The 17,303-nt window shown below is 45.3% G+C and overlaps 1 protein-coding gene across 1 annotated transcript; it reads left to right on the plus strand.

Annotated features, from left to right (window-relative positions):
- Positions 1 to 3,193: 3,193 nt before the first annotated feature.
- fgfr1b (fibroblast growth factor receptor 1b) lies at positions 3,194 to 16,722 on the plus strand. Its single transcript, XM_079235179.1, has 17 exons — positions 3,194 to 3,307; positions 5,684 to 5,812; positions 9,491 to 9,592; positions 9,717 to 9,889; positions 9,969 to 10,092; positions 10,427 to 10,617; positions 12,291 to 12,435; positions 12,513 to 12,703; positions 12,842 to 12,987; positions 14,152 to 14,273; positions 14,536 to 14,646; positions 14,726 to 14,916; positions 15,054 to 15,176; positions 15,260 to 15,330; positions 15,458 to 15,595; positions 16,211 to 16,316; positions 16,610 to 16,722. The coding sequence occupies exons 2-17, from the start codon at positions 5,710 to 5,712 to the stop codon at positions 16,679 to 16,681; spliced, it is 2,109 nt and encodes a 702-aa protein (XP_079091305.1). The 5' UTR covers positions 3,194 to 3,307; positions 5,684 to 5,709; the 3' UTR covers positions 16,682 to 16,722.
- Positions 16,723 to 17,303: the final 581 nt, after the last annotated feature.

Genomic DNA, 17,303 nt, shown 5'->3' on the forward strand with positions numbered 1-17,303 from the left:
TACTTTTTACTGTACTACATCTCAGAGGTACATATTGTACTTTTTACTGTACTACATCTCAGAGGTACATATTGTACTTTTCACTGTACTCCATCTCAGAGGGACATATTGTACTTTTTACTGTACTACATCTCAGAGGTACATATTGTACTTTTTACTGTACTACATCTCAGAGATACATATTGTACTTTTTACTGTACTACATCTCAGAGGTACATATTGTACTTTTTATGACATTTATGTAACAGTTTTAGTTTCTTCTCAGATCTCAGACACATGCAATATACATATACTCTATATATACATATAATGTATCTACAGTATACATATACTGCATATACACACATATACTGTGTAGATACATATATTGTATCTATAGACGAAGACAAGGGAAGTAGCGGCCTACGCGTGTGGAAGCTTCTCGTTGGTTACTGATGAATGCTGGAGAGTCTTTTGAGGCTAATTGAGAGAAACAGGAAATAACAGGAAATACCTCTAACCCCTCAATGTTTACGTTCTATAACTGACACACACTGTGTCTGTACTGGGCTTATACTTATACTTGTATTTGATACTTTTAGTGCATTTCATGGCTATTACATCTGCTTTTAGTCAAGTAAAATAATGCAAACCGTTTACTTTCAAGCAGAATACTTTTACATCGTTGTACTGCTACTTATACTGCAGTAAAATGTCTGAATACTTCCTCCATCACCTTCTCTCTGCTCCAATAGGATCACTCTAAAGCTTCTGGGAGGAGCCTCCTAGATATGGTAAACATGAATTTCTTTCACATGTTTCATAAACGTAAACTTGAGACGGTTAATGACTGAGGGGAGTTTCTGAGGGGAACTATGACACAAACTCTACTACAGGACCTGAGATCTGAGGACGCGGGTTCGATTCCCGTTGAGTCGCTGTGTGTTGTTGATTTATTGTCTTCATATCTTTATGGTTCTCAGGGACGAAGCTTTAAAGGTTCTGAAACTGAAAGGAACACGGAGACGGACTTTGAGCTGAAGGTTTACAACGGAGGAGGTGACGGACTCAGATCACCTCTTCTACTGTAGACCTGGTCTCAGTGTAGTCCTGGTCCCCTAGAACTCAGTGTAGTCCTGGTCCTCTATAGACCTCAGTGTAGTCCTGGTCCCCTAGAACTCAGTGTAGTCCTGGTCCTCTATAGACCTCAGCGTAGTCCTGGTCCTCTATAGACCTCAGCGTAGTCCTGGTCCTCTATAGACCTCAGCGTAGTCCTGGTCCTCTATAGACCTCAGTCTAGTCCTGGTCCTCTATAGACCTCAGCGTAGTCCTGGTCCTCTATAGACCTCAGTCTAGTCCTGGTCCCATAGACCTCAGTCTAGTCCTGGTCCTCTATAGACCTCAGTCTAGTCCTGGTCCTCTATAGACCTCAGTCTAGTCCTGGTCCTCTAGACCTCAGTCTAGTCCTGGTCCTCTATAGACCTCAGTCTAGTCCTGGTCCCCTAGACCTCAGTGTAGTCCTGGTCCTCTATAGACCTCAGTGTAGTCCTGGTCCTCTATAGACCTCAGTCTAGTCCTGGTCCTCTAGACCTCAGTCTAGTCCTGGTCCTCTATAGACCTCAGTCTAGTCCTGGTCCCCTAGACCTCAGTGTAGTCCTGGTCCTCTATAGACCTCAGTGTAGTCCTGGTCCCATAGACCTCAGTCTAGTCCTGGTCCTCTATAGACCTCAGTGTAGTCCTGGTCCTCTATAGACCTCAGTGTAGTCCTGGTCCTCTATAGACCTCAGTCTAGTCCTGGTCCAGTAGTACAGCACTATAATAGTAACTGATATTCCTTTAAGTGTATTTCACTCGTAATGTGCTTCACGTTTGTGGTAGTATACGACTTTAGCAGTATTTGTACACTATACTATAGTATAGTACACTACACTACAGTATTTGTACACTTAGTACTGAGTGTGTTTCTTAGGACGGAGCTCACAATACGTTCTCTGTGTGTGAAATCACAACACTCTATTGTTCACACACACACACACACACACACACACACACACACACACACACACACACACACACACACACACACACACACACACACACACTGTGCCAATGAATCCACAATGGAGTCCATCTGTGTGTGTGTGTGTGTGTGTGTGTGTGTGTGTGTGTGTGTGTGTGTGTGTGTGTGTGTGTGTGTGTGTGTGTGTGTGTGTGTGTGGTGATGTCACAGGAAAGTGATACAGTGTTACTTCTGTAGTTTTAATAAAAACGAGCGATACTTTAGAAGTACATCACTAGTTATTTGTCTCATCGTGGAAGTACATGTTTATGTTTCCTGTGTCTCACATCGTGTTTTATTGGGCATAAATACTTCTATAAGTACTCAACACTGTGACTGACAGTAATCAGTACATTATTCAATAGACAGTACTGCAAGTAGTACTTGTTGTAGATGTAGTTCATTTTAAATACTTTATGTACTGTGAAGGTGTATTAATATATTAGTAATGTAATAGTACATTTAAAATATCATTACAGTGATGTATTCATACTTTTACCGTCACAGAGTATATGGCGATAATACTTTTACTTGAAACAAAGTACCTTCACAGTGATGTATTAGTACCTTCACTGTGTGCTATTAGTACCTTCACTGTGTGGTATTAGTACCTTCACGGTGTGGTATTAGTACCTTCACTGTGTGGTATTAGTATCTTTACGGTGTGGTATTAGTACCTTCACAGTGTGGTATTAGTACCTTCACAGTGTGGTATTAGTACCTTCACAGTGTGGTATTAGTACCTTCACAGTGTGGTATTAGTACCTTTAAAGTAGCCTCACGAAACAGATGAATAGTTAATCTCTGGTCAGTTTGTGCACAGCAGGAATGTAAAGAGATCCTTCCGCCCCTTAAAGAGGGGGTGGGGGCGTGCATGAGGCTCGTGCATGAGGCTGGGTTGCGCCACTCGGAAGCGGAGTGAATGAATAGATGGCACGGGGGCATTATGGGGGGATAGACCACGCCCCTGGAGGCCACGCCCCCCGGAGGCGGGCCTCTCGGACTCGATGGACACAACGTCACAGCTCGATCCCACGTTTCCTCTCCGGAGACTCACTGGATTACATCCGAAGCGAGCTCGTGATCGATCCCCGATCAGAAAACAATCCGCACGAGCTCGTGATCGATCCCCGATCAGTGAACAATCCGCACGAGCTTCATTCTTCATCTGGAGCCTTTTCCTCCTCCTCCGCTGCGGGCGGACTCTCTCTGCTGCCCGGCTCTGAGTCCTCTTCCTCGGATAGAAGAGCGAGCTGTGGGCCGGAGCAGGTAAGGATCCATGCACAGCATATATCAATATATATATATATATATATATATATATAAAGAACTACTTTACTCGGTCTGCTCTGCGCGGACACGTTTATTTATTGATGTACTTTGATGTGTTTTGTTTACAGAAATACTTTGACTGTAAGCAACTGATCCAAAGTAAAACAAGAATGAAGTAAAACTACTTCATAACATCACGAGGATTATTTACTGCAGTAAAAGTACTATAATAAGTACTTTGTGAAGTAGAATCCTGCAGTTGTTCTGTAACTTCAGAAAAACTTTGAAAACCTTTCAGTTCAACCAGTGGTGGGTAGAAGTACTACGAGTACTAGTACACGTTCTGCTGTACACAAAACGAACGAATAGTAATACTGCACGACAGTAATACTGCACGATTGTAATACTGACAGTAATACTGCACAATAGTAATACTGCACGATAGTAATACTGACAGTAATACTGCACAATAGTAATACTGCACGATAGTAATACTGCACGATAGTAATACTGATAATAATACTGAACGACAGTAATACTGCACGACAGTAATACTTGTAATACTGCACGACAGTAATACTGCACGATTGTAATACTAGTAATACTGCACGATAGTAATACTAGTAATACTGCACGACAGTAATACTAGTAATACTGCACGATAGTAATACTGACATTAATACTGTACGATAGTAATACTAGTAATACTGCACAACAGTAATACTGCACGATAGTAATACTAGTAATACTGCATGGCAGTAATACTGCACGATAGTAATACTAGTAATACTGAACGATAGTAATACTGAACAATAGTAATACTAGTAATACTGCACGATAGTAATACTAGTAATACTGAACAATAGTAATACTAGTAATACTGAACAATAGTAATACTAGTAATACTGAACAATAGTAATACTAGTAATACTGCACGATAGTAATACTGACGTGCAGTATTACTGTGGGTTGGTTCACAACGTATTCATAAGCTCATGTATATAACTTTACTCTTTCATAAGCTCATGTATATAACTTTTCTCTTTCATAAGCTCATGTATATAACTTTACTCTTTCATTCCTTCATATATTCTGAGTGTTCATGCAGAGGGGTTTGTTCACACATTCATAAGCTCAGTTATATAAGTTTATTAAGTGTGTTCATAGCAGCATTCAGCTGGTGGAGTTTCATGTGTTTCAGCGTTCAGCTTTCTCTCTTCCTGTCCGCGTGGTGTTTTCCAGCTCGTTGTATTAGTACGTGAAAGTATTCGGAGCTGCCAGCCGGCTGCAGAATCTGGTGTGTAGGTGATGAAGAGGAGGATGCGTTCACTGTCCTCCAGTGTTCACGTCACCTTCCAGCTGAAGTCAACGTCTTCTGTTTTCTGGAGGAAGTAGAAGTCATAAAAGCTCCTGGACGTCTTTAGAAATAAACGATATTCATAAAAGGTTCCAGCAACACGTTGAAATATCACAACATTAATATCGTCTTTTCAAAATAAACGTAAGAAAAGATCGTGAATACGTCGTTAGGTTAAGAAAAGATGGTTTGTGTTAAAATAACTACTTCAGTAACGTAACTACTGAAGTGAAGTTACTTAAGTTAGTTTAGGTTAAGTTAGGCTACTGAAGTTAAGTTAGTTTAGGTTAAGTTAGGCTACTGAAGTTAAGTTAGTTTAGGTTAAGTTAACTTAGGCTACTGAAGTTAAGTTCCTTAAGTTAGTTTAGGTTAAGTTAAGTTAGGTTACTGAAGTTAAGTTAGTTTAGGTTAAGTTAAATTAAGGTCCTTAAGTTAGTCAGTTTGTTGGCTTGAGTGGGTTTGTTGGCCGCTCTGCGTGTACTTTGTGAGCTGCGTGTGTACAAGTACACGCTCATTACACCGTGTACCTGACATGTCTCGTGAGGATTTGTTTCTGTGTTTGAAGACGTCTCTTGGACTCTTCTTCTCGACACTAGAGAACCTGCAGATTGATGAAGATGAGCAGCTCCGGTCATGTGACCTTCACAGCCTCGCGGTGACTCCGGCAGCAGATGGTGTTTGTTTTAGTCCGTCAGTGTGAGTTTGACACTCGCAGTTATGAGAGGAAACACCACAGATGCATGTTTTTCTCCCAGCAGCCACTGCGTTCCAGCTGTTAGCAATGACGCTCCTCTTAAAGGGTTAGTTTCTTTAAGTTGTTTGTGTCAGGAGGCCTGCAACCAGAAGCTATTATCTTCATAATTGATTTATGTATTCACGTTGTTCTGATGAAATGAAGGGACTATTTCCAACGGCGGATGAATTAGTTGGAGTTCTTTGTCGCAGAGGCAGAAGATCCTTCAGGCTTTGATCTGCAGTAAATAACCTAAACCATGAATCTACTCTCTTGTCCCCAGGCAGGAAGTCTCCGTGCGACGGCGACATGTGTCCCCCCCGCGGCCTCCGGCTGCTGCTGGTTCTGCTGGTTCTGCTGGTCCAGTTTCCTCAGACTCGGTCCAGACCGGCCACCGAGGACATGGACACAGGTGAGACGGGGTTCCGGTTGACTCTCTCACCAGGAGGCTCTTCTGGTCTCGGGCTGCAGACCATGAAGTCCACCGTAACATCAAACATCAAAAGAGACCACAACCAGCACTGATTGGTTGTTTACAAAGTCACGTGATCAGAGACGAGAAAAACATCAACGATATCCTGATCACATGTTTGGACCGAATGTGAACCGATTATTAGATATTTATTATTTATTTCACACTCTGATGGTGAAACTGTCTTTATGCCGTGACGGATCCATGTGGATCCAAGTGGATCCATGAGCACCCATGAGGACCCATGTGGATCCATGAGGCCCCATGAGGACCCATGTGGATCCATGAGGATCCTTGAGGACCCATGAGCACCCATGTGGATCCATGCAGACCCATGTGGATCCATGTGGATCCATGTGGATCCATGAGGACCAACCACGGTCCGTTGTATTTGAGACCTATTTGATCTTATTAGGTGAAAAAAACACATAATATCTTCAGCGATCAATCAAGTACTCTCCAGCTTTTTGGAATTATTTGTACATTAGCGGTAGAAGTAGTCATGCTTTTTATGTGCATTCATGTTTGTGAGTCTGTTGTTTGAGTCTCTGTTGTTTGAGTCTGGTGTTTGAGTCTGGTGTTTGAGTCTGGTGTTTGAGTCTGGTGTTTGAGTCTGGTGTTTGAGTCTGGTGTTTGAGGCTCTGGTGTTTGAGTCTGGTGTTTGAGGCTCAGTTGTTTGAGTCTGGTGTTTGAGTCTCTGGTGTTTGAGTCTGGTGTTTGAGTCTGGTGTTTGAGTCTCTGGTGTTTGAGTCTGGTGTTTGAGTCTGTTGTTTGAGTCTGGTGTTTGAGTCTGGTGTTTGAGGCTCTGGTGTTTGAGTCTGGTGTTTGAGGCTCTGTTGTTTGAGGCTCTGGTGTTTGAGTCTGGTGTTTGAGTCTGGTGTTTGAGGCTCTGGTGTTTGAGGCTCTGGTGTTTGAGTCCGGTGTTTGAGTCTCTGTTGTTTGAGTCTGGTGTTTGAGGCTCTGGTGTTTGAGTCTCTGGTGTTTGAGGCTCTGGTGTTTGAGTCTGGTGTTTGAGGCTCTGGTGTTTGAGGCTCTGGTGTTTGAGTCCGGTGTTTGAGTCTCTGTTGTTTGAGTCTGGTGTTTGAGTCTGGTGTTTGAGGCTCTGGTGTTTGAGTCTGGTGTTTGAGTCTGGTGTTTGAGTCTCTGGTGTTTGAGTCTCTGGTGTTTGAGTCTCTGGTGTTTGAGGCTCTGGTGTTTGAGTCTGGTGTTTGAGGCTCTGGTGTTTGAGGCTCTGGTGTTTGAGTCCGGTGTTTGAGTCTCTGTTGTTTGAGTCTGGTGTTTGAGTCTGGTGTTTGAGGCTCTGGTGTTTGAGTCTGGTGTTTGAGTCTGGTGTTTGAGTCTCTGGTGTTTGAGTCTCTGGTGTTTGAGGCTCTGGTGTTTGAGTCTGGTGTTTGAGGCTCTGGTGTTTGAGGCTCTGGTGTTTGAGTCTGGTGTTTGAGTCTGGTGTTTGAGGCTCTGGTGTTTGAGGCTCTGGTGTTTGAGTCTGGTGTTTGAGTCTGGTGTTTGAGTCTCTGGTGTTTGAGGCTCTGGTGTTTGAGGCTCTGGTGTTTGAGTCTGGTGTTTGAGGCTCTGGTGTTTGAGTCTGGTGTTTGAGGCTCTGGTGTTTGAGTCTCTGGTGTTTGAGTCTGGTGTTTGAGTCTGGTGTTTGAGTCTGGTGTTTGAGTCCGGTGTTTGAGGCTCTGGTGTTTGAGTCCGGTGTTTGAGTCTCTGTTTTTTGAGTCTGGTGTTTGAGTCTGGTGTTTGAGGCTCTGGTGTTTGAGTCTCTGGTGTTTGAGGCTCTGGTGTTTGAGTCTGGTGTTTGAGGCTCTGGTGTTTGAGGCTCTGGTGTTTGAGTCCGGTGTTTGAGTCTCTGTTGTTTGAGTCTGGTGTTTGAGTCTGGTGTTTGAGGCTCTGGTGTTTGAGTCTGGTGTTTGAGTCTGGTGTTTGAGTCTGGTGTTTGAGTCTGGGTGTTTGAGTCTGGTGTTTGAGGCTCTGTTGTTTGAGTCTGGTGTTTGAGGCTCTGTTGTTTGAGTCTGGTGTTTGAGTCTGGGTGTTTGAGTCTGGTGTTTGAGGCTCTGTTGTTTGAGTCCCTGGTGTTTGAGTCTGATGTTTGAGGCTCTGTTGTTTGAGTCTGGTGTTTGAGGCTCTTTCATGAGTCTGTTCTCAGCTGCGGTCTGCGTTATTTAAACTTTATTATATAAAAGCTTTTCAGACTTTCCAGTGGGAGAATTTCTTTAACAGGAAAGGTTTGGCTGTTTTTGGCTTTGGTGCATCTGAAACTGGTTAGAGGGGGTTTTGATGGTGTAGCCGGGGCTCGGCTGTGGGGTTCTGGTTCTGGTCCATGTATCCGGTCCAGACAGTCTGCTGCATGTGAATGTATATACCTTCTGTTTGTTTAGTTCCAAACATCTGGGCTCCAGCTGACGCCGTCGACGTGATTCTGTTGTTTTTGAGGCCGTAAATTCTTGTTTTTCTCTCTCAGTCAGGAACGCATCACGTTCAGCCTCGTTCTGATAAACAACGCCTGCTTTCAATTTCCCACCTCGCTTGCTTGGATCCTCTCGGCTATAAAGACCTCCTCCCCCCTTTACGCTCTCTGGGAGGACAAACCATGAACCCTGTCCCTACAGCCCAGTCCAACCAGTACACACTGCTCTTTTTATAAACCCTTCGATGGATTTTACAGAAGCTGCACTTTTGTCATGATCATATTTTCAGCTCCACAACAGACGGTTTTCCAGAGATTCCCAGTTGTTTTTGTTTCTCATGTTCACCTTCAGCAGAAACACAGTCATCATGGGGGAATGTTGTTGGGTTTAAGGGAGGGCTCTCTGAGAAGTAAGGGTTCCAAACGGGTTCTTCCTGAAGGGCTGACGTTCTACCCAGAACCTTTTGCTCCTGAACAAGCTTCTCTTTTGAAGAACGGCTTCTTTTTGCAATTCAGGGTTCCATTAGGAACCTTTTTTTTTGGAAGAAAGGGTTCTTCAAGTGTTGTTGAAAGGAGGGATCCTCCCAGCTCACACCCTCAACAACTGTGATTGAGAACCAGGAATGTTGTGGTTTGAGCTGCACCACATCAGCCCCAGTCCTCCAGGGTTCTGGATTAAACCTTTGGAATATGAAAGGGTTCTCAGCAGAAATCCTTGGGCGGGTTCTTGTTAGCACCCTTCTGGATGGACTTATATGTATAATATTGCATATTATATATATTGTTTACTAAAACGAGGCCGCAGAGGTTTAAATGTAAAGAACGTCTTCATGCTTTTTCTTATTATTGATGAAACAAGTCATTATTTTAAGATATTCGGGAGAGGTATTGTAGTTTTAAATGTCAGAGAGGGTTCAAAGGGAATATTAATAACTGGGTGTGTTGCTGCTAATGGCCGGGCGGAGAGGGCGGAGAGGGCGGAGGTCTCTGAAGTCCAGGAAGTGGTCGGCGGTGAAGCGGTGTGCCGTGGTGACAGCTCCTGTCTCTTAAAGCCTCGTTCCCTGAGCCGGGGGTCAGAGGTCAGAGGTTAATCCACACACTGGTTTCATTGTCTGTTGGAGGAACATGTGAGACCCTCAGAGTGAAACCCTCCCACCAGTAGAGTTCATGAGCAGCTTCTGAGCATTTAAAGTCTAACCTGTGTCTTGCAGCCGACGCGGTAAAGTCCTCTGAAGACGAAGAGGACGACGAGTCTTCCTCGGAGGAAAATAAACTGTCCAATGAGCTGTCGACGAGCAACGAGAAGCTCCAAAGTAAGCCTCCAGCTCTTCTTCTTCTTCTTCTTCTTCTTCTTCTTCTTCTTCTTCTTCTTCTTCTTCTTCTTCTTCTTCTTCTTCTGCTGAGTTGAAAACACGTGATGTGTGTTTGCCTCGTTAGCGGCGGCACCGCAGTGGGTGACGCCGGACAAGATGGAGAAGCAGCTGCACGCCGTTCCCGCCAGCAGGACGGTGAAGTTCCGCTGCCAGGCGACGGGGAACCCCGTTCCCTCCCTGCGCTGGTACAAGAACGGGAAGATGTTCAGGAAGGACCAGCGGATCGGAGGCTTCAAGGTGAGCTCCAGAGAGCCAGTCGGCCAGCCGCTCGCATCTACGAGTTTTGTGGTTATTTATTCTCTCCTCGGTCTTTCAGATCAGAGACCACATGTGGACCCTGATAATGGAGTCGGTGGTCCCGTCGGATAAAGGGAACTACACCTGTGTGGTGGAGAATGAACACGGGAGCCTCAAACACACCTACCTGCTGGACGTCGTTGGTAAGAAGTTACACCTGAGTTACACTCCGTTCTTTAGAGGTAAAGACCTGCGTCCACCTGGACCACAAGGGGGACATCTCGAGTCCCGATGCAGCTGAACTGTGGTGTAGTCCAGACAAGTGGGGCCAAGTCAAGAGTATTCAGAGACTCAGACCAGACCAAGGCAGGCTGAGACAAAGACTAGACCAGGACTAGGAGGGGCTGAGTTCAAATCGAGATCAAACCAAGGCAGGGCGACAGCTGCAGCGTGGAGCTAATGGAATCATTATTATTTTATGATATTGTCTGACTCTTTAACTGTGTTGACATTTCAAATGAATGTTCCCCGCTGCAGAGCGCTCTCCTCACAGGCCGATCCTGCAGGCCGGTCTGCCGGCTAACCAGACGGCGGTCGTCGGTCGCAACGTGGAGTTTGTGTGTCGAGTGTTCAGCGACCCGCAGCCTCACATCCAGTGGCTCAAGCACATCACCGTGAACGGCAGTCAAGAGTCGCCGGACGGAGACCCGTACGTCCTCGTCCTCAAGGTCGGTCCAGATGTCCAGATGTTGACAGCCAGTGAAGCTGCAGCTGAGGTTATCGTGTTTATTAGTGAACCTGCAGGTTATATTTTACTGATAACTTTCTCTGTACATGGCATGAAGAAGTGAGTAATATAAGGTAGTTCATAAGGTATAAACAGCTTTATTTTGAAGGTCACGTTGCAGCCTGAGGTTCTGCAGAAGTTTCATACTCAGACCATCAAAATAAAATAGGCCATTGTTGTTAGTTGTCATGTTAACAAGTGTTAACCTGCTTGCTGGCTAGTTACCTCTGTAGCCTGTTCTTCTCCATGGCGGTAGTAGACTGTAACCAGTGTAGCATTAAAAGTGTGGTGGAATTAGCATGCAAGCTATCTAGACAGCTAGTTCAAAGCGTGGTGGAATTAGCATGCAAGCTATCTAGCCAGCTAGCTCAAAGCGTGGTGGAATTAGCATGCAAGCTACCTATCCAGCTAGCTCAAAGCATGGTGGAATTAGCATGCAAGCTATCTCGACAGCTTGCTCAAAGCGTGGTGGAATTAGCATGCAAGCTATCTATCCAGCTAGCTCAAAGCATGGTGGAATTAGCATGCAAGCTATCTAGCCAGCTTGCTCAAAGCGTGGTGGAATCAGGGGGCAACACGCTGCAGTGCTCCATAAAGATGGCCGCCGCTCTGACCGTCCTGTTACGTTGATTTAAATAATTTCTGTGACTCAGACTAAGATATTCCTTATTTTGATGCTTCTACTGGTGCAGCTGAGAAAAATATTTTACACTTAAAGTGGAGCTTTTGGAAACATAAACTATAAATTCAAAACACTCAACGTTAAACAACGGGTTAGGATGAGCAGTGTGTTTATGGCTGAGACCTCGTGGTGCGTTCCAGCTGCAGGAGTCGGGTTTCACGAGTCTGAGAGGGAAACCACATCTGTGATGAGTTGTGGACTCGTGATGAAAGACTCTCGGCACAGATTACCGTTATCGTCCTTTTACCGTCACTAAGTTTAAAAATGCTTATTTACTCCTGAAGCATAAACGTGAGGAGACCAGTCAGAGTGCAGGATGCACATATCAGCAGGAAAAACCAATGTTAATGTTTCTGTCCAGAACAACTTTCTCCTGATTGGATGCACAGCTGCTCCACATGGACATGAACTGTTCTGGCAACATGGTGGCTTCACAGACTTAGAGGAGCTTTCTTGGAAACAAACAAAAGTTATTTACAGTCGTCCAAAACAACGTTTGCAGAGCAGATTTGTATGACTATTCAAAATCCTTCATTGTTTACAGCCACGCTTATGAGCTCTTCTTCTTCTTCTTCTTCTTCTTCTTCTTCTTCTTCTTCTTCTTCTTCTTCTTCTTCTTCTTCCTCGTTGCTCGTTAACGCCACCAGCTGTTCAGTAGAACTACTTAATAATATTGCGTAATTAAATTTAACGATGTGGTTCCTTGACAAAAGAAAAACATATTTTTCCTGTAATGTTGTGACTAGTTTTCTCTTTCCGATTTAACTTTATACTGAATGTTTTTTAATCTTAATTTGTTTGTCTGAATATGAATTATGATGTTATTATTCCCTGCTCTTTCTTTTAGATGTCTTAACCTGCGGTGTTTAAAAGAGTCCGACAGGAAGTCAGAACTTGTTGTTTGATGTATTTATTTCCCGCTCCTCTTGCAGACGGCGGGTCTGAACACGACGGATAAAGAGATGGAGGTTCTGACCCTGAAGAACGTGACTCTGGGCGACTCGGGCGAGTACACCTGTATGGCAGGAAACTCCATCGGCGTCTCTCACCACTCGGCGTGGCTCACCGTGGTGGACGGTAGGTTGTGCCGCCCAGACGCTCGTCTTGCAGGACCGTCCATGGTGTTGATTCCTGCTCTCTCTCTCTGGCCTCAGACCCTCCTCCCGCCCCGCTGCCCTCGCAGACGTACCTGGATATCTTCATCTATTGCCTGGGCTTTTTCATCATCATCGTCCTCACGGCCACCGTCGTCATCTGCCGACAATGCTGCGCCCCGAAGAAGAGCAACTTCAGCAGCCAGCTCGCCGTCCAGAAGCTCGCCAAGAGCCTCCCTCTGAGGAGACAGGTGGGCTTCTCCCCCTCTCCGGGGGGCTTTAGCTCCATGATACATACGTGTAGCATGTACTTAGCTACATGAGTGACAGTTAAAGTGTGTTTGGATAAAGAAGTCAATTTACGCAGGACGTCTCTCCTCCCTCTGCAGGTGTCGGTCGAGTCCTCGTCCTCCCTCCACTCAGGGATGTGTTTGATGCGTCAGTCTCGTCTCTCCAGCGCCGCCACGTCCCTCCTGATGGGCGTGTCGGAGTACGAGCTGCCCTACGACCCCGCCTGGGAGCTTCCTCGTGACAGGTACGGCATTCTGCAGCCGCCGTCTTCTGCAGGTTCAACTCTACCGGAGAGCTTCTTGTTTCTGTTACACCCAGGCAGGCGGGGACCAGCAGGGGGCGACTCCTCTGGTTGTATAGAAGTCTATGCTTCACGTGTTAAAGTTGCATTCTTTCTCCTGACCACCAGGGGGCGACTCCTCTGGTTGTATAGAAGTATATGCTTCATGTGTTAAAGCTGCATTCTCTCTCCTGACCACCAGGGGGCGACTCCTCTGGTTGTATAGAAGTATATGCTTCATGTGTTAAAGCTGCATTCTCTCTCCTGACCACCAGGGGGGCGACTCCTCTGGTTGTATAGAAGTCTATGCTTCATGTGTTAAAGCTGCATTCTCTCTCCTGACCACCAGGGGGCGACTCCTCTGGTTGTATAGAAGTCTATGCTTCATGTGTTAAAGTTGCATTCTTTCTCCTGACCACCAAGGGACGACTCCTCTGGTTGTATAGAAGTATATGCTTCATGTGTTAAAGCTGCTTTCTCTCTCCTGACCACCAGGGGGCGACTCCTCTGGTTGTATAGAAGGCTATGCTTCATGTGTTAAAGCTGCATCCTCTCTCCTGACCACCAGGGGGTGACTCCTCTGGTTGTATAGAAGTATATGCTTCATGTCGTAAAGCTGCATTCTCTCTCCTGACCACCAGGGGGCGACTCCTCTGGTTGTATAGAAGTCTATATAAATGACTCTACTTCTCTTGATGTATTCCCTCAGTGAACATTGTAAACATGAGTTTATGTCTCAATCTCTAGTTTGTGGTTTATTTCCCGCCCTCCAATTAGTTTCTGCCGTGTCGTCATGACAACATGATAATTATATCTGATTAGATCATAAGAAAGCCGCAAAGCGGTTTCTAACGCCTTCTAATTTCACTCCTTCTTCTTCTTCTTCTTCTTCTTCTTCTTCTTCTTCTTCTTCTTCTTCTTCTTCTTCTTCTTGTGTGGTCATCCTCAACCTCGCTGCTCCTTTAAAGTCTCAAAACGTTTGAGGCGCCTGACGGTTAAAATTTAAACAATCCCGTTGTCCTGGGAGACCATCATGTGAACGCCGTTTATTCCATCTGACACGAGATGAAATGAAAATTAGAATGATTTAATTTGTGATAACTTTCTTCTCTGCTCCCGTCCCCTCAGGCTGACTCTAGGGAAGCCTCTGGGTGAGGGATGTTTCGGTCAGGTGGTTCTGGCCGAAGCCGTCGGGGTCGACAGAAACAAACCGACGCGCCTCTCGACGGTGGCTGTGAAGATGCTGAAAGGTGAGCGCTGCTTTCTGAGAGGAGGGACGTTGTCATTTACATATTCAAACCTAACAATAATTGTAATATATCAGTAATCAACTGGAGAAGTTTCATGTTGCTATTTATTAGTTATTTCATTCACCAGTAGTCTCTCTTTTTGAGATGCTAACTTCTTATCCACATTATACAGAGTTTATTATTATTAATGCTCAAGATGTTTTCACATGAGAGTCGGCATGATGTGACCTTTGACCTGAGGTCGTGTTGTTGTCGTGTGCAGCGGACGCCACAGAGAAGGACCTGTCTGACCTGATCTCCGAGATGGAGATGATGAAGATGATCGGCAAACACAAGAACATCATCAACCTGCTGGGGGCGTGCACGCAGGGCGGTGAGTGTGTGCAAGCTGAGCTACACGCGGTCTGCGTCCACACGCTAACGCTAACGCCGACCTGCTCCTCGCCCGCTAGGCCCCCTGTACGTGGTGGTGGAGTACGCCTCGCAGGGCAACCTGAGGGAGTTCCTCCGCACCCGCAGACCGGTCGGGTTGGAGTACTGGAGCGGGCCGAGGCCGGCGTCTCTGGGAGGTCCGGAGGTCCGGGAGCTGGTGTCGGCCGCGTACCAGGTGGCCCGCGGGATGGCCTACCTCGCCTCCAAGAAGGTCCGTCAGGAGCCCTGGTGTTCTGAGGGTTAAATTAACAATGTTTAAAATAAATGAACAAAATAAAATGTTTTATAGAAAATACAATATTTTACACACACACACCCTCCAGTGTGTGACGCTGCTGGTCCTCTCAGTGTATCCACAGAGACCTGGCAGCCAGGAACGTGTTGGTCACTGAAGACGACGTGATGAAGATCGCTGACTTCGGTCTCGCCAGAGACGTGCACCACATCGACTACTACAAGAAGACCACCAACGTAAGAGTGGAGGGTCTTTGTGTCTTCACGTCTCACGTCCTTGTGTCCTTGTGTCCTCACGCCTCATGTCCTCGTGTCCTCAGGGTCGTCTGCCGGTGAAGTGGATGGCACCAGAAGCTTTATTCGACCGTGTCTACACGCATCAAAGCGACGTGTGAGTTTCAGCTTTTAAGACTCGACGTGTTTTCATTTTCCTGAAGCCGTTCATGTGGTGCAAATAAAAGGTGCGACGCTGCCCTGCCTCTCCCTCTGACGGCGGCCATGTGGTTGCATCGCTGCAGGTGGTCGTTCGGGGTCCTGCTGTGGGAGATCTTCACGCTGGGCGGGTCCCCGTACCCCGGGGTCCCCGTGGAGGAGCTCTTCAAGCTGCTGAAGGAGGGCCACCGCATGGAGAAGCCCTCGGCCTGCACCCAGGAGCTGTGAGTCCACGGAGACGCAGCTTCTGTCTGGCAAACGTGTGCTACGTTGTAACCAATAATCAAACAGACGTTTGTTACGTTGTAACCAATAATCAAACAGACGTTTGTTACGTTGTAACCAATAATCAAACAAACGTTTGTTACGTTGTAACCAATAATCAAACAGACGTTTGCTACGTTGTAACCAATAATCAAACAAACGTTTGTTACGTTGTAACCAATAATCAAACAGACGTTTGTTACGTTGTAACCAATAATCAAACAAACGTGTGCTACGTTGTAACCAATAATCAAACAGAATACAATGTATTAATGTGACTAATAATAATAATATAATGTATTGTTGTTATATATTATATATTAGATCTTTGTCATCAATATTCCATCGTCATATTCTATGTATATTAATATTGTGAAATGTGTATATTATATAGGTGGAACCATTAAATAAGCCCGGTTGGTTTTTCTGCCTCTTCCATGTTATTTATCTCGGTTATGTTTGTGTATTTTTTAAATAATGAAACAGAACATTTGGTCTGAAGGACCAGCTCCCTCAGATGATGATGATGATGATGATGCTGATGATGATGCTGATGATGGTTATTGTCTCATCAGGTACCTGATGATGAGAGACTGCTGGCACGCCGTCCCGTCTCGCAGACCCACGTTCTCACAGCTGGTGGAGGACTTGGACCGCACGCTTTCTCACATGGCGAACCAGGTAACGCCTTCTTCATCCAGTTAGAAAAGAATATCAATCAACCTCATTCAGCAACCGCTAGAACACACAATTTATACCAATGTGATCTTATTTGAGGTTTTAATTTAGGTGTTAAAGCTGCATTCTCTCTCCTGACCACCAGGGGGCGACTCCTCTGGTTGTATAGAAGTCTATGCTTCATGTGTTAAATTACACTGTATAGACTAAAGGGTTCCCTGGACTCTAACTGGTTGTAACTGGAATCTCTGAGGTCTGTTGATCCGATATCTGACCCTGTGGTTCCGTCTCTGCAGGAGTACCTGGACCTGGTGGTTCCTCTGGTCCAGTATTCTACGGTCTCGGCTCATTCCGGTTCCTCCACATAGTCCTGGGACCTTTCTTTCTTTCTTCCTTTCTTTCTTTCTCCTTCCTGGATCCCTTTATCCCGGAGGAGACCAAGCCGCCCGTCAGCCTGATGTGAGGAACAGCTGACGAGCCGGAGGGCCTCAGGACGCAGCTCGCCCAGAGGGACCGAGCTCACTTGAGAGACTGAGAGCTGCTGCTCTGTTCATAATAATAATCATAATGATAATAACCAAGTCCTCCGTGTGAATAGTGTAAATAATAGTTTTTGTTCTGTGGAAGACCAAACTGGATTTAAAGGAGAAATATGAAAAGGAAAGTAAATAAAGGGAGAATGAATCAAATGCACAACAAAATGTATAAATAAATCTATAAATGTGTAATAAAATTTGTTTAACTTTTAATCTGTGCACTATCCGCCCCCTGAGTCCCTCTGAAGACAAACCATTACTCGTTTATAGATTTATCTCTCTGTGCTTTTGCATTCATTTATTTATTTCACGTGTTTCTCCACTTCAACGTCGCACATCTTCTCCCTTCTTGTTGAATGTGTAAACATAACCGATTAACAGTATTAAAACAATGTTTTTACATTTTTACTCTGCTTGAGGCGTTCTTGTGATTTAAATGGACATTATGTATTTC

The sequence above is a fragment of the Taurulus bubalis genome (assembly GCF_910589615.1).
Source record: "Taurulus bubalis genome assembly, chromosome: 19".
NCBI lineage: Eukaryota > Metazoa > Chordata > Actinopteri > Perciformes > Cottidae > Taurulus > Taurulus bubalis.